Source organism: Equus caballus, unplaced genomic scaffold (assembly GCF_041296265.1).
Source record: "Equus caballus isolate H_3958 breed thoroughbred unplaced genomic scaffold, TB-T2T haplotype2-0000768, whole genome shotgun sequence".
Lineage (NCBI taxonomy): Eukaryota > Metazoa > Chordata > Mammalia > Perissodactyla > Equidae > Equus > Equus caballus.
Window position 1 is genome coordinate 271685 of NW_027221987.1, and position 24515 is coordinate 296199.

The 24515-nt window shown below is 56.9% G+C and overlaps 1 protein-coding gene across 2 annotated transcripts in view; it reads right to left on the reverse strand.

Annotated features, from left to right (window-relative positions):
• LOC138922324 (ral guanine nucleotide dissociation stimulator-like) overlaps positions 1-24515 on the reverse strand; it is a 378765-nt gene that overhangs the window by 249664 nt on the left and 104586 nt on the right. The window contains exons 1-11 of one of the 2 annotated variants that reach the window (XM_070259069.1): positions 11398-11582; positions 7728-9978; positions 6730-6945; positions 6267-6370; positions 5723-5789; positions 4138-4191; positions 3645-3719; positions 3048-3080; positions 2561-2682; positions 2251-2354; positions 1599-1925 (exon numbers count right to left, since the gene is read on the reverse strand). The exons of the other annotated variant lie outside the window; for it this stretch is intronic. Of the exons in view, the coding sequence (XP_070115170.1) occupies positions 1768-1925; positions 2251-2354; positions 2561-2682; positions 3048-3080; positions 3645-3719; positions 4138-4191; positions 5723-5789; positions 6267-6370; positions 6730-6945; positions 7728-7736 (942 nt within the window). The 5' untranslated portion in view covers positions 7737-9978; positions 11398-11582 and the 3' untranslated portion in view covers positions 1599-1767. Of the gene's footprint in view, positions 1-1598; positions 1926-2250; positions 2355-2560; positions 2683-3047; positions 3081-3644; positions 3720-4137; positions 4192-5722; positions 5790-6266; positions 6371-6729; positions 6946-7727; positions 9979-11397; positions 11583-24515 lie in introns of those variants that run through there. 2 annotated transcript variants of the gene reach the window in all.

Sequence of the window (24515 nt, forward strand, 5' to 3'; positions counted from 1 at the left end):
GTCACCTTCCTGGATGGCTGTGCCATACCAAGAAGGGCCTGGGCTGCTGGGAACCAGCATTTCTCCTCAGCTGCTGGCCGTACTGAGGAGGCCTCCCTGGCAGGGTTCACGCTGCTGTGTGTCTGGGTGACACTTGCAGCCATCAGAAAGGAGGGGAGAACTCAGAAGGGCCAAGCACTTCCTGTGGTCCTAGTCTTACAGGGTCTTTCCCGGGGTGGGGTGGGGGGGGGGGGCGTTCAAAATGCCAGGTGGTAACCCTCTAGCTCCTGGTCACCGGGTGGGTTCTTGGAGTGAGCTCGGAGCAGTGTCTGCTCACCACCAGACTGGAACCATTTAAGTGTTTTAATTTTGTCAGGCTGTGTTTACCCGTCATCCGTTTGCTTGCGTTCCCTGCTGGACCCCTCAACCACCCTCCTCTCACGACTCATCTCTGAAAGCTTCCAACGGGAAAGGTTCACACCCACACCATAAACGGAGCATAAGGCTGGGCAAGAGAACACAGCCCTCCGAGGGGCTGCATGGTTTATAGGCTCAGGTCCTCCTGCCCCGTTAGGATGAGTCAGAAACAACATGCCTGAGTGTGTGAACAGGTGATTGCCTGAGACCACACACCTCAGAACCACAGGGGCCCAGATGTCACCCTGGGCAGCGAGGGAGAGTATAGGTCATTCTTTGGCCAGGATTAGGGTATCTAATGTTTGCAAAGCAGACTCCACCCGTGATCCGTCAGACCCTGCCAGGGAGGAGTGGCCACGAGGTACGGGACAGAGAGGCCGAGGCATTCGAGGGAATTTCTGCCCTTCCAAGAATTGCAGAAGGAAGTGCACGGAGGCAGGAAATCCTGGTGGACAAGGAGCAGTGATGCGTCGGGAAGGATGCCCAGATGTAGCCTTCAAAGCTGCATCACAGATCTGTCCCCCTGGATACCAAACTTGCAGGGAAAGGAATTCAGAGCCGTGGACCAGGATCCCAGAGGATTCCAATCCAGGTGAAGGGTGAACATGGAGCCCCCAGAGGGGCCGGGGGAGGGAGGGTCCTGCCTGCCCTTAGTCCATCTGCACATGACCTTCTCCGGCCTTGACCCTCCACATGCACGTTTTGAGCTTTTACATCGTTCTCTGCACTTAGAGCTGCTGCTGTCCAGAGCCTCATTAGAAAACGACAAGTTCCTAACATCTGGTGAAGAGGAACCTCCACAAGAGAAGCCGAACACGTGGCCTCTCCTCCAAAGGGGTGGAAGAGCAGCCACTGTCCTGGGGCAGGTCGTGGTGCTGGCCCGTGCCATTTTAAAGACACCCGCATTCCAGTGGTTGTGGCTCTGCCTGTGAAAGTACCTCCACCCTCTAAATGCCAGGAGCTCTGGGTGCTGTCTCTGCTCCTGGCCCACGTGAACCACACTGAAATGAAGCCGTCCTCTGAGTAAGGGGGGGCGCGGAGGTGTCCCTCAGTATCCAGGGAGGGGCCTGGCCCTTCTCCCTTCTCTCACATACAATAAGCCGAGACCCTGCAAGATTTCTTCATTCCAGGAGGAACGCGAGAGTCTGTGTCTCCTTGACACGAGCACAGGAGGGGAAAGAACCAGACCGTGACTCGCAGGCTGGAACAGAAACAGGATTTTAACATCAAATTCAAAACTAGCACTAACTACTAACACGAAAGAAATACGGCCCCTTCCCAAGTGGTAAACAGGCGCTGGGGTGGAGCTGCCAGGCCTGTGGGGTGGGGTCGTCCCCTCCCTCTTGGGCTCCAGGGCTCCCAGGAAAAGGCTTAGAATGTTCTTCTCCCCATCAGCATGGGAGGAGCCGGCCTGGGGCCCCGCGTGTTTCCCAGCCGCGTCCCCGCCGCTGAAGAGCAGGCTGCACTCGAGCTGTTGGAAGGACCGGGATCTGCCACTGTTGCTGGGTTCTGCGTCAGGGGTCTGGTGACTGAAGAGAAGACACTGATGATTGGGGGGGTCACACCAGTATCCCAGCCCAACACCTCAGCCCCACTGCATTCTGCTCCAAACCTTGTCCTGAGTGTTCAGTCAACACTACCCCATTGTCCCTGACATGGGAGCTGGCATTTCGCTTCACCCATTTCACAGAAGAGGAAGCTGAGTCCCACAAAGGTCAAGGGAATTGTCCCTCACAGGCCTGGTCAGCAGTGGAGCTGGGATCCCCGTGCCGGCTGTCCATCTCCCTAGGCCCGTGCTTAGCCCGAAGCTTTCCGGAGCCCCTGGCTTCAGTCCCTGCCTGTCTGGACACTCACCGAGCCCTGAGCTGAGAGACGCGCGGTTCTTCTTGGGCAGGAAAAACCGGCGCATCTTGCCGGCCCTCTCCTGTGGGGGCTCCAGGTGGCAGGACAGGCTGTAGCTAAAGGACAGAGGGGACTTTTCAGCTACCGGGAGCCACACCTCAGGTGACCCTCCCAGAGAGGGCCAGCAGTTGGAGTCCCAGGGCCCCACGGGTGACCATGCGACAAGCCCCGGGACTGACCCGGAAGCCACGGGCACGGGCTCCCTGGAGCTGGCCATCAGAGAGAGTCCGCCTTGCCCTCACCAACTCCTGCCCCGCCTCACCTCTCATCCTCGCTGAGGGGCTCCATGGCCTCGAACCAGGCCCCAAATCGCTCCTCAGCCTCAATGTGGTAAAGATGGACTGCCTCCTGGAGCAGGAAGATCTGCTCGGTGACTTTGAATTCCTGGGAGAAAGGACATGATGCAGACGGGGCCTGGGTGGGGGACCGTGCTGGGGACTCAGACAGGTGAGAAGAGGGTCAAGGAGCTGGTCTGGGGTCTTGGCCCACATGGGAACCCTCCTTCCCTCCAATTCCGTGCAGGACTTGCTCGTTCTCACAGTTGGCTTGAAATAGCTCCTCCTGCAGGAAGGTGTCCTTGGTGCCAGCCCCTTCCCCCACGCACCAATGGGACGGCTTTCCCAGCTCTGGGTGCCGAACTCTCCCAAGGAAAGCAAGGCCCAAGGCATCGGGCCAGAGAAGGTCTTCCCCGGAGGAGTCTCTGATTGCCACAGCCCCACCCTCCGCACGGGGAGGCCACAGCTGCTCACCTCACTCCTTTTCTCAAAATTGATCTCATTTCCCTGGAAGGCAGAGAGCCAAAGCCCATGAGCAACAGCCCCCTTAGCCCATAGCTAGCCCCCGTCTCCACCCTTTCTCAGGTTGCACTACCAGCAGGGTCGACCAGGGAGCAGGCGCTACCAGAAACGGGAATGGGTCCCGGGCAAGACTCTGAGCTCCAGAGCAAGGAGGCCACGGGGCTATGGCTCAGGGACATTCTAAGACAGCCCTCTCTGACAGACAGACAGACTGAGGCCTCAGGCAGGAAGGGATGCTCAGCCACTCGTGTGCTTCCTGCCTTGGAGGGGCCTGGCTTCACTCCCTGCAGGGGCGGGGCCTGAGGGAGAGGCTGAGTCCAGCTCAGACACACCCTCCAGCAGCTCCGCAGTCAGGCAGCCTGGACTGGCGGCTCACCTGGATCCTATATTCACTCATCACTAAGATGGCCATGACACCCAGCTCCCGGGGTGGCTGTGAGGCCCTCACGAGAGGACTCTGCCAAGGGTTGTGAGCTCAAGCCTCAGTGCAAGTCTCTCCTCCCAAATCTCCGAATCCTGATCCCCAGCTCCACCTCCAGGCTCACTCACCTCCAGGTAATCCTCCATGTTGGTGTCCAGCAGCAGTAGGTAATTGAGGAATGTGCCAAGGAAGGGGATGAGCCCCTGTGCCAGCGGGGTGGAGACGGTGATGAGATCCCGCTCTCAGGAGCCGTCAAAGACCTCTCCTCCACTCCTCACCCCAGCCTCCTGCCCAGCCCAAGCTACCCACCTAGGCGGCCTCCCCCCAATTTCCTCCTCTTCTCTCCTCCAGGAACCCCAAACTCCTCCAGGCACCTCCCAGCAGCCGGCTCTGGCAAAACCCAGGGTACGTGGTCCCCGCCCCTCCCTGTCCCAAATCCGTTGTGCGCCCATCCGTTCCAGGCCTCCTCCTGGTCACTTCCAATGCAGGCATTTCAGGTCTGTGGCACCAGGAGCAGGGCTGGAGGAGAAAGGCTCCCTCTCTGCTGGTAGAGACCTCCGGCTAGGAAGGGGAGTCCCCTCTCCTGCGACTCCTGGGCCCCTCCTCCACAGGCACCCTTACCTTCTGGGCACCTGTGGGGCCCGTCTCCAGGCTGGTCAACATAGAGGTCGCCTCCTGCCAGGGTGTTGACAGGGCCAGTGAGCCGACGCTCCCCTCCAAGTGTCCTCCCAGACCCCTCCCAGATCGGGGACCCTGGACATGTGGCCCCAGTCACCTGGTGCCCCTGCGGCTCCCGCCTCCAGGGTGCTCTGATTCCAGAGCCATCCCAGCTCCAACACTCACTCCTGTGTGACCTTGGGCCCGCCCAGGCCTCCCTGAACCTGTTACCTCGTCTGGAAGGTTTGACGAACTCTGTCTGCCTCCCACAGTCTCCTGAGGCCCAAGCGTCATCTGACCGTCATCACTGCTCTCCGCTCAAGCCTGCCTCTGGAGCCAGGTCCAAGCTCCCCACATTCCTCCCCACCCTTGAGCCTCGGCACCCACTGTGAGGCCTGCACCACGGCTCATCTCCCTCTGGCTCCCAGATGAGGAGACCAAGGCCCACACAGGGGCAGGGACTTGCTCAGGGGGCCCCAGAGGAGAGGCTGCTCCCCCTCCCAGCCACAGGCCCCTGTCTCCTCTGCCTTCACACCACCCTCTGCCCAGCCGCTGACCACAGTGCTGTCCTCGGGACTCTCAGGCTGTGTTCGGGCCCCCAGCTGGGCCGAGCCACGGATGGAGGGAGATGAGGTGTCTCAGGAGGCCTGGTCAAGTGGCTTCTGCCAGCCCCAACGCCCAGGAGTCTCTGATCCCAGGCCGAGGCCAAGGCCTTGCTAAAGCCCTCAGCTCCCTAGGATCCCCTCAGGGAGTTCCCCTGCACAGAATTCTTTCTTCATCCGCTCAGGATGGGGACCCCGAATGCCACGTCTGACTAGCAGGGGAGGGGGCGACCAGGGCACTGCGGGGTGGCATTTCCTTTCTGTTTTACGAGGAAACTTCTGACGTCTGGGCGGGAAGGATCCCTGAAGAAGCCATCAGTTCCCTGGGCACTTGCCCTTGCCCTCCGGGGCACATGTCATCGCCAACAAGGACCTGGGTGAGCATCCCACTGGGACTGTCTGCAGCGCCCACTTTAGGGGCCAGAGTGGGGAGTCACCGAGGGGACACAGATCTGTCCCAGGTCCAGTGTCCGTCCCAAGGCTGGGAAGCCCCTGAGTGCCCCCGGCCCGTGGGATCCGGCAGTGCCCATCCCTCAGGCAGGCAGGGTGCCCTTCTTGCGAGGCACAGTGAAGACAGAAGGAGCAGTGGGGCCCTGGCTTCCTGAGCACAGACTGGGCTGACTTCGGAAGAAAGGAAGCCCGCCCACTCGCTCCAGCCAGTGGCCAGGAGGAAGATGCAGGGCAGCTGATGGAGCAGCATGGAAGCCAGACACCGGCACCTTCTGCCAGGTCCTCAGCCTCCTGGAACAGTCCAGCCCGCACCATTCTATCCCATGCCCCTGGCCTCCTGTCCCAAACTGCCCCCACCTGCCCATGGAGCTAGCACATCCCTCTTCCTGTCCATCTTTTCCTGACCAACTTCACGTGACAGGAGAACCAAAGCTCATCCTGCCGGGTCCCCTCCCCTCTCGCTCCCCCTCCTTCCAGATGTGCAGCCTCCGTCTTACCTTCACCAGCTGCCTCCTGCTCACCCACTGGTCTTTGATGAACCTCTTCAACTTTCGAGAGCTCTTCCTGAGGGGAGAGGAAAGGAGGAAAGAAAACCCGGGGCGGTTGAAGGCGAAATGCCTTTGGCTGAGAACCCGGAAGGTTCAAAGGGCCTGGGGCCTGGACGAGGGTTTTCCCCGGGTTCTTCGGAGCTCTGAGGTCACCGTGGGACTCGGGTGGAGGCTCTCCTGCGGTCACCTGGGGCCTCCATTCCCACTCCGACTGAGCACATTGTTTCTAACAGCGTTGGTTGCCGATGAGGGCTCCGTTGCTGCGAAGTACACCCTTGGAAATCTCCAGTGTGGCTCAATCCAGGATGTGACAAGGGGGGAGCCACTGCCTAGGGTCTCAGAGAGTCTCAGAGACCCGAGCAAGGAGGCCAGTCCCCATCCCTAGGGTCCGCTGCCTCCCAGATGGTCCTAGCTGAATGAGGGGTCCATGGCAGTCGCACGGGGGATGTCTGGTCCGCCCTGGTGGTGCTTGGATGGAGCACGGCCTACCCACCTGGCAACTCGTCCCCATGTCTTTTGCAGACGGCTGATGGAGGGGCTCTGCAGAGCAGACACGATGGCACGCAGGGACGCATAATTTCCAAGGACTCGGCACTCCTGAGGAAGGGAAGGGAATGAGCTGCGACGGCGGGCTGGAGCCCTGCTTCCTCTGGCTTGTGTCCCCTCGTGGGCTTCTGCTGTCCTGGATGAGGCAGATGCCCAGGGAAGCGAGGGAGGGCACACCTGGGAGCTGATGAGTAACGCTCGCGGGCAGGAAGATTTTAGCTCAACCCAGGGCGGGAAGGGAGCTTCCCACCACTGGGACCAGCACTCAAGGTCAGCAGGCCCTTGGCAGCAAGGGGCCTAGGACTTTGCCGAGGCCCAGACCACCGACTTCAAGGCTGAAAGCTGCGAGAGGAGAAGGGGCAGTCCCCCTGACTCCAGGGAGGGGCTCCCTGGGCCCTGCCGCTACTGACCTTGGCCACCTGAATCCACAGCTCGACGACTCTGGCCCTGTCCTGGGCCGTCATGCTGAGGTCCCCAAGGCACGTCGTGATGACGCAGCCGGACACGTGAAGAAACTGGTTGATAGTGGCCCGAACCGTGGGAGCCAGGTACTCCTTGCTCCCATTGGGCCGCTGGCACCACACAAAACCCAGGCAGTGGCGGGGCTCCACCTTCTTGAACAGCTCCTGGGGAGGATGGGGACTGTCACCTGACCCTGCCACACCCGAGCTCAGAGTCTGCAGGCCCCCGCAGCCCCAGGCAGGAGGCACTGGTCAGCTGCAGCTCAGGAACCTGAGGAGGTGGCCTGAAGCTTCTGGGAGTCTCTGGGTTTTGTCTGTGTCCGCTGAGGCCGCCCAGCGCAGGATGACCGAGGACCCAATAGGGGCGGGGAAGAGAAGTCCCATTGGCTCGCAGCCCAGTCTTGCTTCCCCCAAGCACCAGAACACGGCTCACACCTGCCCATCTCAAGGGGCATCTTCCACCCGTTCTCATCACCCCCTGGTCCCACTCCCCTTTCAGCTGCACGTTCCCCCGAGGCAGCAACAACCATGGGCTTTGTTTGCCTGTCTTCCATGTAGGTAAGGACGCACTAGGTGTCTAATAAGTACGGAGGCTGTTGAGGCCTCCTGGGCCGATGGGTGAGTGACCCAGGACTTGGCAGCACTCCAGTGAGCTTCCCTCCCCCACCAGAGGGCTGTTCTCTGCCCCGCTTCCTCTCTGTTCGACCTCATCCATCCGCACAGCCACTCTGCCCAGCAGGTGCCCGCCCTTGGTGTGCTCTCTACTGTCCATGTGGGGACAGCAAGGACTTGGGGGCCAGAAGGTGGCCCAGGTCACCCGGTGGGTGAGTGGGGGAGCTGTGACTTGCACCCACATCGTTGGATTGCGGCTGAGGGAACAGGAGGTCTGGGGCAGCTGATGGCCCACCAAGGCGGGCCCCACCTAGCCCAAGAGCCCCGCTGCTCACCGCATCCATCCGGGTCAGCTGCTCGGCCACCAGCTTCGGAGGGAAGTCCAGCAGCTTAGGCCTCTCCTCTCTCAGCTCGGCGCTCGCTTCTGCGGTGACTTCGGCAGCTGGAGGCAGAGATCGTCCAAAAGTCAATGGCGCATCTTGCTCCAGCTCAGAAGCTGGCACTGGGGCTGAAGCTGATGGCGCTCGCTCCGGCCCTGGAGAGGCCGATGGAGGTGAGGCTGCTGGAGGTGAGGCTGCTGGTGGTGAGGCCGCCTCCAGCTCCGGCGCGGACGGTGGAACTACAGCTGGAGCTGCCTCTGGCCCCGGAGCTGGCCCTTGCTCTGGCTCTAGAGCCGGCAGGAGCTCTGGAACTGGCGCTGCAGCGGGAGAAAGAGAAAGTTTCACCTACGTACCCGACTTTACAAGACAGGAGAGACTCCGCTGTCTTGAAGGGAACCCCAGCCCGTGAACCCCACCGCAGACAGTCTTCCCAGACTGCTGTGCCCTCACCTTCCAGCTCTGCCCTCCTGGGCCCCAGATGTTGCAGCTGGACCTGGGGAAGGTAGGCAGGGCCTCCCAGGTGCGACCCAGGCCAGATGACACGCAGAGAGGCCAGCCGCATCCTGAAAGAGGGAAAGGGCGTGGGCTCCCAGAAATCCTGCATTGGGTCCAGCCAGGTTCCCACCATAGAAGACGCGGTACTGGGCGGAAGCAGTTGGGCCACAGAGCCAGAGGCCTGGCCGTCGCTTCCACACTGTCCTCCCAAGGCACCCTGCTTTGGGTCTGGGCCCTGTGCCTGCCCCTTTCCACCAGGGGGGAGTCCCACCCCGGCGCTGACTCCTGTGTGGCCATCCTGGCAGTGGCAGGCCTGCTCATCCAGCAGGTGGAACACGGGGTTTGTGTGAGTCTCTTCTTCCCACTGCCACTCTTCTCGCAAAGAGGCTGGACACAGTCCAGCCCAGCCCTCCACGCCCTTGTGCAAGTGGACTGAGGACTGAGGCCGATGTGTGAGCGGCTCGCTAACACCCCTTCTCTTCTGGGCCTGCTGGTGGTGGTCAGAAGGGGTGGATATGGAGAAGGGGAAGCGGAGGGAGACGGGACTGTGGTGGGGATGGGTCGCCAGGGAACAGCTCAAGCCAGCCTCCCCTCTGGTTCCCAGGGGCTCTGGGACCCCACCCACAGCTCTCTTTCACTCCTATCCCCTTGCAGTAGAAGCCATCAGACCTCAGCCCTCCCAGAGGAATCAAAAGATGAGTGAGATCAGAGTTGTGCCGGGCCCGCCCCAGCCACAGTCCTCTGTCCTCTTGTTCTCCCCCAGCCCTGTTCTGTGGAGACAGGAGGCCCTCGTCTGGCACTCAAAGAACACTCAGGTCTTTAGTTGGCGCTGGGGTCCATCATGCATGAGAACGTGGGAAGAGGCCTCCAGTCGTAAAGGAGCATAGGAGGGCATCCCCTGGGACAGGCGGGGGACAGGATCTGTGGATGATATGGTGTGTGACTATCTGAGTCTCAGGCTGCTGCGGGGGTCCAGGGGCTGTGTCTGCTTCATTCACTGCGTTGTGCCAAGTGTCTCTAAAGCTCCCGCATGTCACAGGTGCTTAATATACAGTGTTCTCGAATGAACTCCAACCAGAAGCATCCCCGGTAGCTGAGTGGGCCTGGGGCCCCTCTGCGGCCCCGGAGACCCCTCCTTGGCTACTCCAAGGACCCGCCCCACGACCAGCTGCATGGAATCCCACACTCCCTGCCAGAGTGCTTTCCGTGTGCCTTTGCAAACTCAGAAAGGCCCCATCCCAGCGATGGGGGAGCAGACTGCTCTTCATCGGGGAGAGGGAAAGAATAACCAGGAACAACCACGGCACGTCTCTCAGCCCCTTCTGTAGAGCCAGGCCCCAGGGAAGCACCTGCCGTGGCTCATCCCATTCGTGCCCACCAGAACCCGATGAAGTTTATCCTCTCCCACTCCACTTTGCAGAGGAGCAATCGAAGCTCAGAGAGATGGAGGGCCGTTTCCAAGACACACAGCTGGCAGTGGGCAGAGTCACCACTGTGCTGAGGAGGGGCTGGGCACTCACGTAGCAAGTAGGTGGTCCAGGACCCCGTGGGAGGTGAGGACAGCCGCGCAGTCAAACACGATGGTGGTGACGTTGGCCATGTTTCGAGGCGCCAAGGCTGGTCCTATGGACGGCGGCAGCCTCTCCAGCAGGCCTGCCTGGAGGGCCCGCATCCTGCAGGCCTCATTCCGCTGCCCGAGTGACTCTCCGCGCTGGGTGAGATGAGGAAGGACACAGAGTCACCAGCACCAGCGTGAACCTCCAGGAAGTCAAGGTCTGGAGGTCCCCCAGGAACTGTGAGCCCCTCAGGGATGTGTGCAGAGGAGGGACAGGATTGCCCACAGCCAACCGGTTTCCAGGCTTGAAAAGTCCAATTTGAGTTTGGGCGGGGGGAGGATTATACGATGAGTTCCTCAGGACACTTGGCTGGCTTGGCAAGGACAGACCGCCCCGCACCAAAGCGTGCATTAAGAGCACTGACCAGCGAATCCAACACAAACATCCCCATTCTAGAGATGAGAGGACGGAAGCTTCGGGCTGCCAAGTGGCTGCTCAGGGTCCTGTGGGTCGGAACTGAGAACCGCCCTAAGCCAGGGCTGCAGGACTCCCCCGCTCCCCCACCTGAGGCTTCATGTGCTCCTGACATGAAGGGAAATGTCTGGTGGGAACCTCAGCCCTCCCCAGTCGGGAGACAGTGCACGGGCAGACAGACGCTGTGAGGATCTGGCTGACTACAAGAAAGGACGCTGGTTTTTCTTTCTTTTACACGAAAGGGAGGTTTGAGACCCTCGTTACAGAGGTTTCAGATTCAGAAAATGGCAGATTTCAAAGATGCCCCTGGCCGAGTGTGAAGCGCAAACATCAGTGTTTTGTCTACTCCGCCTAGGGTTAGGAAAGAGCGACTTCCCACCCTCCTAGGTAGCTGGTGAGGAGGCGTGGAAGTCCAGATTCCTTTGGGACTGGGCCCTTGGGACACTCCAGTGGGAAAGCCCTGGGCGGGTCCAGGGGAGGGCTCCAGATTTGACTCTGGATTGTGGACACACCCCGGTGATCTCAGGGCCCCGGGTGTCACTCACTCTCCCCTCAGTCCAGCCCCGGGCAAGGTCGGTGGTCTGCTGCACTTGCCCCCTGTCCAGGGAGATGGAGCCGTAGGACCCATGCGCCAGCTCCTGGACCATCTCCTGGGTGGAGCTCTGCAAAGACAGCGTCCGGTGGCCGCGGCGGCAGGTAGCAGGGGCCTGCCTGCACTTGCCCACAGGGGGAAAACTCTCCCGCACACCGAGCACAGACAGAGGGGCATCCGCATAGACCTCCAGACAGGGAGGGAATGAGATGACACCTCACGGGCTTGGGATTCACCTACGGGTAGGGCGGCTTGGCTCCCAGCACTCACCTTCCATCCTGCCAGCCACCACCTGGGATATGAACACGACATACCGCCAGGCTTCCAAGCCCTAACCGTCTGCTCCCGTCCAGGGTAGCTCCACGCTCATCCCTGCCTTCCGTCACTCCATGCCCGCCAACACACACACACAATAAGGGTCAAGGGGTGTGGGGCTGCCCGCATGGGAGGGTGGGATCACACTTGTGGCCTGACCCGGAGTGGCCCGCCCTGGGCTGCCTTGTGTTACCTGAGGGTTCCTTCTTCCGAATGGCCTGAGGTCTTGGAGGTGCGGTCTCAGCCAGTGTCGACAGCGCTGGAGAAGACTGTCATTGTTGGCTCTCTGTGCGCCAGAGCCTCGCAAAGAGGGGATACACGAACACATCCTCCTGTGTCGAGTGTCTCTGGTCAAATGGGCTATGTGTACAAAATGGCTGCCTGGTGACCAGAGTTCTAAGCTCTGTTGGGGTCGGTCGCCAAGGAAGTGAGGTCATGTCTCCAAGGTTCCAGGATGGGGGGCCCTTCCCTCCATCAGACCCACCCAAAGCCCCCTCGGGGCTGTTGACCGCTCACCCTCCTTGCCCGTGTCATCTCCCGAGCTGTACAGAAAGTTCCATCACAGCCCTCCCCACAGCTCCTTGGGATCGGAACCAGCGCCCCAGCTTTGAAGAGAGAGCGCCCAGTTCGGATCTCCTTTTTCCTAGCAGTTCTGTGTCCTGGAAAAGCCACTGTGCCTCTCAGGGCCTCCCCAGTCTCCCAACCTGCACGATGGGATGGCGCTAGAAACACATTCCCAGGGACGTCTTCGGGTGGACATGTGATAACGCCTCCCATATCTGGGAGGTGGTGCCGCCTGGGTCTGGTCCCCGAACTTAGAGGTGGAAGAATTACAAGAAGGGGTGGATGCAGTCGGGAATACCTCTCCAAACAGGCCTGGATTCCAGCCGTGTGATTTGGGAAAAGTCCCTGCCCCTTGGGGGCTCCTTGTCAGGTCTGCACCTTCAAGGGTTGGAAGTTCGAGGAAATTCAGATATTGTCATTCACTAGCATTCAACCTTTCCCAGTCTCCTGTTGGCCTTAGAACCAGACCCAAGCGCCTCATTGTCGGCCTATGTGGTGGGCAGCCTCCACCAAGGCTCCCAGCGCTCCCTCCCTCCTGCTGTGCACATCCTTGTGGAACCACTACATCCTGAGTAACTGGTTTCTGAGCAATAGAATACAGCCCAGCTGATGGAATGTCACATCCAAGTTTTAATTACAAAAACTCTGTCACTTCCCTCTTGCTTGCTTTCCTGAGTTCCCTCCCTTTATCTCCCCCTCTGTTTCCATCTCTTGCGCTCTCTCTCTGTCACATTTCTGGAAATGAGATAGCAAGTGGCGATGATTTCAGTTGCCCTATGTAGAGGCCAAGGGAGGCGAGATCTGAGGGAGCGCCCAGCCAACAGTCACATGGAGACTCAGACTCTCAGTCCCAATGACTCCTGACACCACCCGTGTGAGTGACTTGGGAGCAAATCCTCCCCTAGTCTAGCCTCAGTTGAGACTGAAGGTCCTGCTTCACGGAGACCTGGAGGCAGAGGCTCCCAGCTAAGCCGTGCCCAATGCCTAGACCACGGAAACCGGGAGAAGTTCAATATTCGTACTTCAGAGGTGCAACTTTTGGGAGCAGTGTTGTGAGAGAGAAACCCAAATGAACGCAGACTACCGGGTTCCCCGGTCTGGCCCCATTAACCGCCGCCCCTGCCGCAGCTCCTGTTGCTTCTCAGGCTCCCTCCAGCCGCCTGGGCAGCTTTCTGACCTCCTCTGCTCACGCTCACTTCTGCCCCAGAGTCTCAGCACCAACAGCGCCTTTCCCCCGACTCCCTGTTCCCGGACCTACGCAGGCGTGGCTCAGTCTTGTCCTTCTGGTCACAGCCTAGGTCACTTCAGTGAGGCCTTTCAGAATCTCCCAGGCACAGTCTCTGCCACCACACATCTCACATCTGGAAGCGTCTTCAATTGTTTCCTCCTTCTTGCTCCCATTTGGATAAAGTGAGCCCAGGACGAGGGGCTGTCTGCTTTGGCTGAAGGAGACGTAATTCCTTCTGGTTACCCCGGGCACACGGCTGTCTCCTCCAGGCTGAGTTTTTCCCACCACCAGTCCGTCGGGAAGGCGCACTAGCCTTCCCTCTCTCCCGTGGGGCTGGTGTCCCAGGAACACGGTGAGCCGTCCTCTCTCCCTGTCATGCAGCACCAGCCCCTCACCCCACGGCCAGAGAACTAGCACCCGGTCTGAGACTCCACCACATCCTGAATTCAGTTACTGCTGAGACCCTCCCATCCATTTGGGGATTCCCTGGTACCTCCTGAGGGCGTCTTTCCCTGAGACCCCACTCCCAGCCTGCCCTTGCTTATTCCAGTAACAATGGCCTTTCCTCAGAGCCCCCCCAGTCTGGAGAAGAAATGTGTTGAAAGGTTCTCCGTGTTAATTTTCAGGGCCGGGGGAAATTGGTAGAAGTAATTTGGGTGTTTCTGTGCAATAGTTCCCAGGAAGAAGATTCAGCCCTAAAAACAAATGAACTTCTGACACATGGTACAACGTGGATGAACCTTGCAAACCTTACGCTCAGTGAAATAAACGCAACCCAGAAAGACACCTATGATACGGTTCCCCTTACATGACGTGCCGAGCACAGGCAAATTCATCGAGATGGAAGGAAGAATAGAAGTTCACAGGGGCTGGAGCTGAGGGTCATGGGGAGGCAGTGTTTAATGGGGACAGAGTTTCTGTTTGAGATGATGAAAAGAAGTCTTGGAAATGAACACGGTGATGGTTGCGCAGTATTGTGAATGCATTTGATGCCACTGAATTGTCCACGGAAAAATGGTTCAAATGGCCAAGTCTAGGTTATGCATACTTTGCCACAATCAAAAGGCACTTAAAAATGCAGCGGGGGGTCAAGATGCAGGTTCTGGGGCCCTCAAGTCAGCATATGGGCCAGGTAGGTGTCCAGGGTCTGAGATCTTGGACCCTGGTGAGGCTCTGGAGTGGTCCTGATTGATGCTAGTTTACAAGTTCAAAGTAACAGGATTGGAGCAATTTCACCGATTGGGGGATAAGAAAGGAAACAACTGCATTCAGTCCCATCCAACGTGGAAGAGACCTTTTTCTTAATGGGAAGCAAATGTCAGTCCTTCAAGGAAGTCACTTCTCAACGTCTCTACCCCTCCCCAACCCCACCCGCTACTCCCAGAAAGACGCCGCAGTGCAGAGCTCGGGTACCGTGGTTGTGGCCTCATCCGTGAGTCATGTTTGGGGTCAGATCCCCTGTTTTCCTTCCCCAGCCATGTGACCCTGGGCATGTCACTCAACATGACTGAACCTCCATTTCTTCAACCGTAAAATGGGGAGAATCATCCTGGTAGGGAAATTATGAAGGTCACAAGACTTTCTCAGAGGAGGTAGCACATGGCAGAGGCATTATGCTGAGAGCCGCGCCCCACAGGTCACACGTTTTCTGATTCTGTTGATACGACCTTCTCAAAACAACAGCATTATAAAGATGGAGAACAGATGAGTGAAGGCCAGGGGCTGGCCGGGCAGATGTGACTATGAAAGAGCAGCACGAGGGAGGGCTTGTGGGGATGGGACAGTTCTGTGTGTGGATTGCAGTGGTGGTGGCGCAAATCTGCATGTGTCATAAAATGGCATAGAACCGCGCGCGCGCGCATACACGCACACGCGCGCACACACACACACACCGCCCAGTGAGCTCATGTCAAACTAGCGACATCAGAAGTCTGCGGTCTGTGGGTTTAACACTGTCAATTCATGTCCTGGTCGTGACACTGTACTAGAGTCCCGCAAGATGTTAACCCCCGGCAGAAGCTGGTGGAAGGGTCCAAGGCACTCTGTACTATTTTTGTTGCAACTTCATGTGCTTTCATATTTATTCAAAGGGAAAAGTTAACAGTGAAAGACACAACAGGACACAGCCTGGCACGTAGTAAGTGGCAAACAACACGGTTCTCGGTGACAATTCTTTGCGATTGTAATTGCACGTTCATTTCCAGTCTCTCTCCATACACAGTGACCTTGGTGAGGGACGGACACACCTCACTAACGTCGTCTGCCCTCTGCCCAGCACAGAGCACGCGCCCACTCAATATTTGTCCACTAAATCCCCCGTGGTCCCTGCGCCAGGTGTTCTTACGTCCACGTTCACGGACCCTCCACGACAACCTTAGGCAGTGTTATTCTTCGTGCTGGGCAGGTGAGGAAACTGAGGCACAGAGAGGGAAAGTAAATTGTTCCAGGTCAACACACTGGACCGACGAGGAGGTGCCATGCCCTGCTCTGGAGGAGAGCAGAGGCTGTCCATGGCAGCTCCAGGGTCCCTCACGGCGGCTCCTCTCTGCGACTGCCAGGTCCTAACTTTGAGGCCAAATAGCTTGACTTCCTAGAGGGAGCTGGAGAGAGAAGTCACCTACCTGTGGCGCTGGGGGAGGTCGGTGGCACCAGTGGGTTCTGTGGGAGGAGCATGGAGGTCACAGCAGCTGAGGAGAAATGGTCTGGAGTGAGACCGGGGACTCCGAGGGGGGGGCATGGAGGCCACCGCGTGCATCTTTCCTATCCAGCCTGAGCCACTGATTGCGGGTCCTCTGGCTTCTTCTCCCGTGGGTGCCCTGGGATGAGGAGATCAGTCGCTCTCCCTAAGGGGCCTGCAGCACACGGTCATCAGAGCCCTGAGGACTCACCGCGGGGAGTGAGGGCTGAGGTCCGATGTGTAACCTGCTGTGAGAAAAGGAGACAGAATTGGCATGCAAGAGGGGCACGAATGTCCAAAATACAGCCCGAGGACCACCAGCCCCACCCACAACTGACACTTCCAGTCTACACGGTTCCACATTAGGATTTAGGAGCAACTATCTCTTATTCCTAAAAGGCTGACAAATCAAAGATCCAGTCCCTGTTTTCATGAGTTTACAATTTATGTGTGAGATCAATGCGCTAACCTTGCTCGAACATGGGTTTGCAAATTGTGCTCTTCAGGTTCCAGAGGTATTTAGAGGTGCTGGCAGGGAGAGAGAGGAATAGCCAGACTCTTGAATGCCCATTGGCTTCAGAGGGATACTCTCTTTCATCTGACTGGAGAAAGGCTTCTGTGCCTCAGGCAAGGGGACGAATCACAGCCCCAGAGTGCAGAGCTGCAAAGGGAAGAGAAGGATTCACAAAGTGCAGGGCCTTGGGGTCCCTGAGCCTTGAGGGAGGTTGCTCAGCTGGAAGACTAGACACACAGGATGGCTCCTGAGGAACACTGGAGAGTGCACATCCTCCTGGGGCCCATCCTTAGCTTCAGTATGGGGTTACTAAATAGATGCTCCCCAACGACGTAGAGGCTGTCGCTGTCCAGGATGAAGGAGCCCAGCTGAGTGCCCCCACAGGTCTCATGTCTCAGCTTCCGTGACAGCCCCTCTTTTTCCAGCTTAAGGCCCACAGTGTCAGGATGGTGAGTGAGGACAGTATCATCTCCGCCGGCTGTTGCAGTTTTCTCAGGCCTGGAGCTGGAGGGACACAGGCATGGGGAGGTGGGGACTCCAGGCAGGGGCGCTGAAACGCCTCCCTGAGGGAGGGGACAGAGACAGCAGGAAGACTGACGGGCAGCTTGGAACAGCCTTGGTGCTGGGGGAGGGTTGTAAGTGAATAGGACAGCCAAGGTCCCTGAACACAGAGGACGTAGCACCTCCAATTGTTGGTGTCGGTGCTCAACTCTGAAAGGACGTTCATGATACGGCAACGCACACCCTAACAACAAAGCATGCGGCAGCGAGCGGAGGAGGACTCTGGGCACAGGACCAGGTGAAGCAAGGCAACATCAAGTTGCTTAAATTGCAGCTCTGCCACTCACTTTCTGCATGCCTCTGGGTAAGTCTCCCAACCCCTCTGGCTCCTTTTCTTCATCTGTCCAGTGAGGTGAGAGTTCAGACCTCACAGCACTTAGCACTAGTAACTGTTCGATGAAAAGCGGCCATTTTCCTTAGGTATTAATAGGGCCCGCATTCTTGGTGTCAATGGACCTGGCAGGGAGAGAGACTGAGCCTTTTGAAGGCAACACTTAGGGCAAGCAGCCGTCCTGGGATGGAGGCGGCGATTGGGCTGTGTGGGATCTCAGAGCCAGAAACATCTCAGGGCCAGTGGAAAGGGAAGACACGCTGCATCACGGCTGCAGGACAATGGCGAGGACCTTTGGAGCTGGGTCGTTTCATCCTCAGACAAACGGGTTCACGACTGGGAGGTTCACACGAGGGCTGAGGCCACCCAAGTGCTCCTGCGGGGGTTCCCACGTTGAAACAATAGATAATGCTTCTAAAAGATTGATCAACATGCTCTTGTCCTGAGAAGAGTGGGGAGAGGCTCAGTAGCTGTGCACTGTTTCCTCATGAGATGCCTCTGTCCTTCGTAGTCCTTTTGGGGTTGCTTAACACTTGTCGTTTCAGCAGGTGCCCTTGCCCTGGAGGGAAGAGATAGCAGGGCTGCTGAGCGTTGGGCTAGAGTTTCAGTCTAGGGGGCCGGCCCCGTGGCCAAGTGGCTGAGTTTATGTGGTTTGCTTTAGTGGCCCAGGGTTTCACCCGTTTGGATCCTGGGTGCGGACCTGGCACCACTCATCAGGCCACGCTGAGGCCGTGTCTCACATAGTGCAACTAGAAGGATCTGCAACTAGAATAGACAGCTATGTACTGGGAGGCACTGGGGAGAAGAAGAAGAGGAGGAAAGAAAACAACGTTTAGCAAAAGAATTTCAGTCTTGTCTCTCCTGTGTGTGAGGACCTCCACATTCCCAATCTTTGTTCCTCATAGCTGTCTCATTTCATCTTTTCTCTCGGTTTCTTTCTGTCGTTAACCACTTCAGACACTTGTCTGTTCTACTAATGTCCTAACCTCTATCAGGCCTTTATCCTGCCTCTTCCTGCAGAGCAGCTATGCCTGGCACCTCACTGCCGTTCAAATCTCAGCTCAACCATCAGCTGCTCTGAAAGACCTTGCCAGACCACCTTCTATGAAGTAGCACTTCTGAATACACACCTGGCCCTCAGGTTTTCTCTTCCCATATCACCCTGAGTATTTCTTTCATGGAATTTACTATCATTTGCTGTATTCAGTCTTTATGCATTTGTCACCTTGGCGCCGAGTACCTAGTTGACACTCGCTTTATGCTGCTTGCTGGAATGAATGCATGAATGTAGCAATGTCTGTACGTGTCCACATTTGTGGGTTCTATTTGAACAGACAGAAAATCTTTCTGGATCTTAGTCATGACTTTGACTCTAGCCCTGTCTCCTCATCTGGCCCCAATGTGGATCTGAGAGCCCCTGAGTTTCCAGGAACCTGATATAGAGGCTTGATTGATGCCGTGGAACCTGTCGTACCCCAGCTCTGAAGATTCATTTTTAAAATTGAGTCCATGGGGGCTGGCCCGGTGGCGTAGCAGTTAAGTGTGCACACTCTGCTTCAGCGGTCTGTGGTTCCGGTGAACTGGCCCACTCAGCTCCCAGGCGTGGACCTATGTACCACTTCTCAAGCCACGCTTTGGCAGGCATCCCACGTATAAAATAGAGGAAGATCAGCACAGATGTTAGCTCAGGGCAAATCTTCCTCAGCACACAAGGAGGATTGGCAGTGCATGTTAGCTCAGGGTTAATCTTCCTCAAAAAAAAGAAGAAAAAAGTCAAGTCTATGAGTCTTTTTCATGCTTGTGTCCTGACCCAGGCTGGGCCTCCCCATCCCTTAATCCTGCCATGTGAGTCTGGAGTCATGGGATATAAACCGGAGTCCTGAAATTTGAATTCCGCCTTCAGGAATTCTTTGTTTCGTGAGTCAAGACCCTGCACATTTTCTACATGCTGTAGACATGATGCACACTCTCCACTTCCTCACCGCTCCATCCTGACCAGCTCAACCATTTGTGTAACATGCCTAGTTCCAGCAGAATGTTAAATATGTGACATGTGCTACAGACCAAGTTATGTCTGCGCGCCCCCAGAAGGATTCCTGAGCAGTAGAGCACAGTGGTCACATGGTTTTTGGGGGGTCTGACAGGCCTGTGTTCCGATCCTAGTTCCCTGCTTCAAGACTGTGTGTCCCTGACCAGTTGCTAAACATCTCTGTGCCTCGGCCACCTCATCGGTCAATCGGAAGGGCTCAGTTTGCTTTTCTGCAGAACCAATTTAGCCCACATTCTGCTGGATAGTGATTTGTTCTGAATGCTGCTGGGAAGTTCTCCTGCCGGGGCTGGCTCAGCTGATCTCAGCTGAGGCTCACTGATGTGCCTGCGGTCGGCCGCTGGCTGGCGGACCTCGGGTCTCCCGCACATTCTCTCATCCCCCAGTGGGCACCTTGGGCTCATTGAGCTGCTCCGAGTTCCAGGAGCAGCAAGAAATGGCAAGCCCTAGTGTACACGTGCTTCCCAAGCCTCTGCTTCCGTCACATTCACTAACATCCATTAGCCAAGGCCTGTCATGTGGCCGAGCCCAGATTCAAGAGATGGGGAAGTAGACTCTGCTTCTCACTGGGGAGAGGAATTTGTGTGAGGATGAAAATGAAAAGTGCTTAGCAAAGGTCCCGACATGTAGACAACAAGCGGTAAAGGACTCGCACCCTTTCTTACACCCAACTGTGAGAAGGACCCCAGCACGTGGGAACCCCAGCATGAGCACTTGGGTGGCCTCAGCCCTCGTGTGAACCTCCCAGTCGTGAACCCGTTTGTCTGAGGATGAAACGACCCAGCTCCAAAGGTCCTCGCCATTGTCCTGCAGCCGTGATGCAGCGTGTCTTCCCTTTCCACTGGCCCTGAGATGTTTCTGGCTCTGAGATCCCACACAGCCCAATCGCCGCCTCCATCCCAGGACGGCTGCTTGCCCTAAGTGTTGCCTTCAAAAGGCTCAGTCTCTCTCCCTGCCAGGTCCATTGACACCAAGAATGCGGGCCCTATTAATACCTAAGGAAAATGGCCGCTTTTCATCGAACAGTTACTAGTGCTAAGTGCTGTGAGGTCTGAACTCTCACCTCACTGGACAGATGAAGAAAAGGAGCCAGAGGGGTTGGGAGACTTACCCAGAGGCATGCAGAAAGTGAGTGGCAGAGCTGCAATTTAAGCAACTTGATGTTGCCTTGCTTCACCTGGTCCTGTGCCCAGAGTCCTCCTCCGCTCGCTGCCGCATGCTTTGTTGTTAGGGTGTGCGTTGCCGTATCATGAACGTCCTTTCAGAGTTGAGCACCGACACCAACATTTGGAGGTGCTACGTCCTCTGTGTTCAGGGACCTTGGCTGTCCTATTCACTTACAACCCTCCCCCAGCACCAAGGCTGTTCCAAGCTGCCCGTCAGTCTTCCTGCTGTCTCTGTCCCCTCCCTCAGGGAGGCGTTTCAGCGCCCCTGCCTGGAGTCCCCACCTCCCCATGCCTGTGTCCCTCCAGCTCCAGGCCTGAGAAAACTGCAACAGCCGGCGGAGATGATACTGTCCTCACTCACCATCCTGACACTGTGGGCCTTAAGCTGGAAAAAGAGGGGCTGTCACGGAAGCTGAGACATGAGACCTGTGGGGGCACTCAGCTGGGCTCCTTCATCCTGGACAGCGACAGCCTCTACGTCGTTGGGGAGCATCTATTTAGTAACCCCATACTGAAGCTAAGGATGGGCCCCAGGAGGATGTGCACTCTCCAGTGTTCCTCAGGAGCCATCCTGTGTGTCTAGTCTTCCAGCTGAGCAACCTCCCTCAGGGCTCAGGGACCCCAAGGCCCTGCACTTTGTGAATCCTTCTCTTCCCTTTGCAGCTCTGCACTCTGGGGCTGTGATTCGTCCCCTTGCCTGAGGCACAGAAGCCTTTCTCCAGTCAGATGAAAGAGAGTATCCCTCTGAAGCCAATGGGCATTCAAGAGTCTGGCTATTCCTCTCTCTCCCTGCCAGCACCTCTAAATACCTCTGGAACCTGAAGAGCACAATTTGCAAACCCATGTTCGAGCAAGGTTAGCGCATTGATCTCACACATAAATTGCAAACTCATGAAAACAGGGACTGGATCTTTGATTTGTCAGCCTTTTAGGAATAAGAGATAGTTGCTCCTAAATCCTAATGTGGAACCGTGTAGACTGGAAGTGTCAGTTGTGGGTGGGGCTGGTGGTCCTCGGGCTGTATTTTGGACATTCGTGCTCCTCTTGCATGCCAATTCTGTCTCCTTTTCTCACAGCAGGTTACACATCGGACCTCAGCCCTCACTCCCCGCGGTGAGTCCTCAGGGCTCTGATGACCGTGTGCTGCAGGCCCCTTAGGGAGAGCGACTGATCTCCTCATCCCAGGGCACCCACGGGAGAAGAAGCCAGAGGACCCGCAATCAGTGGCTCAGGCTGGATAGGAAAGATGCACGCGGTGGCCTCCGTGCCCCCCCCTCGGAGTCCCCGGTCTCACTCCAGACCATTTCTCCTCAGCTGCTGTGACCTCCATGCTCCTCCCACAGAACCCACTGGTGCCACCGACCCCCCCCAGCGCCACAGGTAGGTGACTTCTCTCTCCAGCTCCCTCTAGGAAGTCAAGCTATTTGGCCTCAAAGTTAGGACCTGGCAGTCGCAGAGAGGAGCCGCCGTGAGGGACCCTGGAGCTGCCATGGACAGCCTCTGCTCTCCTCCAGAGCAGGGCATGGCACCTCCTCGTCGGTCCAGTGTGTTGACCTGGAACAATTTACTTTCCCTCTCTGTGCCTCAGTTTCCTCACCTGCCCAGCACGAAGAATAACACTGCCTAAGGTTGTCGTGGAGGGTCCGTGAACGTGGACGTAAGAACACCTGGCGCAGGGACCACGGGGGATTTAGTGGACAAATATTGAGTGGGCGCGTGCTCTGTGCTGGGCAGAGGGCAGACGACGTTAGTGAGGTGTGTCCGTCCCTCACCAAGGTCACTGTGTATGGAGAGAGACTGGAAATGAACGTGCAATTACAATCGCAAAGAATTGTCACCGAGAACCGTGTTGTTTGCCACTTACTACGTGCCAGGCTGTGTCCTGTTGTGTCTTTCACTGTTAACTTTTCCCTTTGAATAAATATGAAAGCACATGAAGTTGCAACAAAAATAGTACAGAGTGCCTTGGACCCTTCCACCAGCTTCTGCCGGGGGTTAACATCTTGCGGGACTCTAGTACAGTGTCACGACCAGGACATGAATTGACAGTGTTAAACCCACAGACCGCAGACTTCTGATGTCGCTAGTTTGACATGAGCTCACTGGGCGGTGTGTGTGTGTGTGCGCGCGTGTGCGTGTATGCGCGCGCGCGCGGTTCTATGCCATTTTATGACACATGCAGATTTGCGCCACCACCACTGCAATCCACACACAGAACTGTCCCATCCCCACAAGCCCTCCCTCGTGCTGCTCTTTCATAGTCACATCTGCCCGGCCAGCCCCTGGCCTTCACTCATCTGTTCTCCATCTTTATAATGCTGTTGTTTTGAGAAGGTCGTATCAACAGAATCAGAAAACGTGTGACCTGTGGGGCGCGGCTCTCAGCATAATGCCTCTGCCATGTGCTACCTCCTCTGAGAAAGTCTTGTGACCTTCATAATTTCCCTACCAGGATGATTCTCCCCATTTTACGGTTGAAGAAATGGAGGTTCAGTCATGTTGAGTGACATGCCCAGGGTCACATGGCTGGGGAAGGAAAACAGGGGATCTGACCCCAAACATGACTCACGGATGAGGCCACAACCACGGTACCCGAGCTCTGCACTGCGGCGTCTTTCTGGGAGTAGCGGGTGGGGTTGGGGAGGGGTAGAGACGTTGAGAAGTGACTTCCTTGAAGGACTGACATTTGCTTCCCATTAAGAAAAAGGTCTCTTCCACGTTGGATGGGACTGAATGCAGTTGTTTCCTTTCTTATCCCCCAATCGGTGAAATTGCTCCAATCCTGTTACTTTGAACTTGTAAACTAGCATCAATCAGGACCACTCCAGAGCCTCACCAGGGTCCAAGATCTCAGACCCTGGACACCTACCTGGCCCATATGCTGACTTGAGGGCCCCAGAACCTGCATCTTGACCCCCCGCTGCATTTTTAAGTGCCTTTTGATTGTGGCAAAGTATGCATAACCTAGACTTGGCCATTTGAACCATTTTTCCGTGGACAATTCAGTGGCATCAAATGCATTCACAATACTGCGCAACCATCACCGTGTTCATTTCCAAGACTTCTTTTCATCATCTCAAACAGAAACTCTGTCCCCATTAAACACTGCCTCCCCATGACCCTCAGCTCCAGCCCCTGTGAACTTCTATTCTTCCTTCCATCTCGATGAATTTGCCTGTGCTCGGCACGTCATGTAAGGGGAACCGTATCATAGGTGTCTTTCTGGGTTGCGTTTATTTCACTGAGCGTAAGGTTTGCAAGGTTCATCCACGTTGTACCATGTGTCAGAAGTTCATTTCTTTTTAGGGCTGAATCTTCTTCCTGGGAACTATTGCACAGAAACACCCAAATTACTTCTACCAATTTCCCCCGGCCCTGAAAATTAACACGGAGAACCTTTCAACACATTTCTTCTCCAGACTGGGGGGGCTCTGAGGAAAGGCCATTGTTACTGGAATAAGCAAGGGCAGGCTGGGAGTGGGGTCTCAGGGAAAGACGCCCTCAGGAGGTACCAGGGAATCCCCAAATGGATGGGAGGGTCTCAGCAGTAACTGAATTCAGGATGTGGTGGAGTCTCAGACCGGGTGCTAGTTCTCTGGCCGTGGGGTGAGGGGCTGGTGCTGCATGACAGGGAGAGAGGACGGCTCACCGTGTTCCTGGGACACCAGCCCCACGGGAGAGAGGGAAGGCTAGTGCGCCTTCCCGACGGACTGGTGGTGGGAAAAACTCAGCCTGGAGGAGACAGCCGTGTGCCCGGGGTAACCAGAAGGAATTACGTCTCCTTCAGCCAAAGCAGACAGCCCCTCGTCCTGGGCTCACTTTATCCAAATGGGAGCAAGAAGGAGGAAACAATTGAAGACGCTTCCAGATGTGAGATGTGTGGTGGCAGAGACTGTGCCTGGGAGATTCTGAAAGGCCTCACTGAAGTGACCTAGGCTGTGACCAGAAGGACAAGACTGAGCCACGCCTGCGTAGGTCCGGGAACAGGGAGTCGGGGGAAAGGCGCTGTTGGTGCTGAGACTCTGGGGCAGAAGTGAGCGTGAGCAGAGGAGGTCAGAAAGCTGCCCAGGCGGCTGGAGGGAGCCTGAGAAGCAACAGGAGCTGCGGCAGGGGCGGCGGTTAATGGGGCCAGACCGGGGAACCCGGTAGTCTGCGTTCATTTGGGTTTCTCTCTCACAACACTGCTCCCAAAAGTTGCACCTCTGAAGTACGAATATTGAACT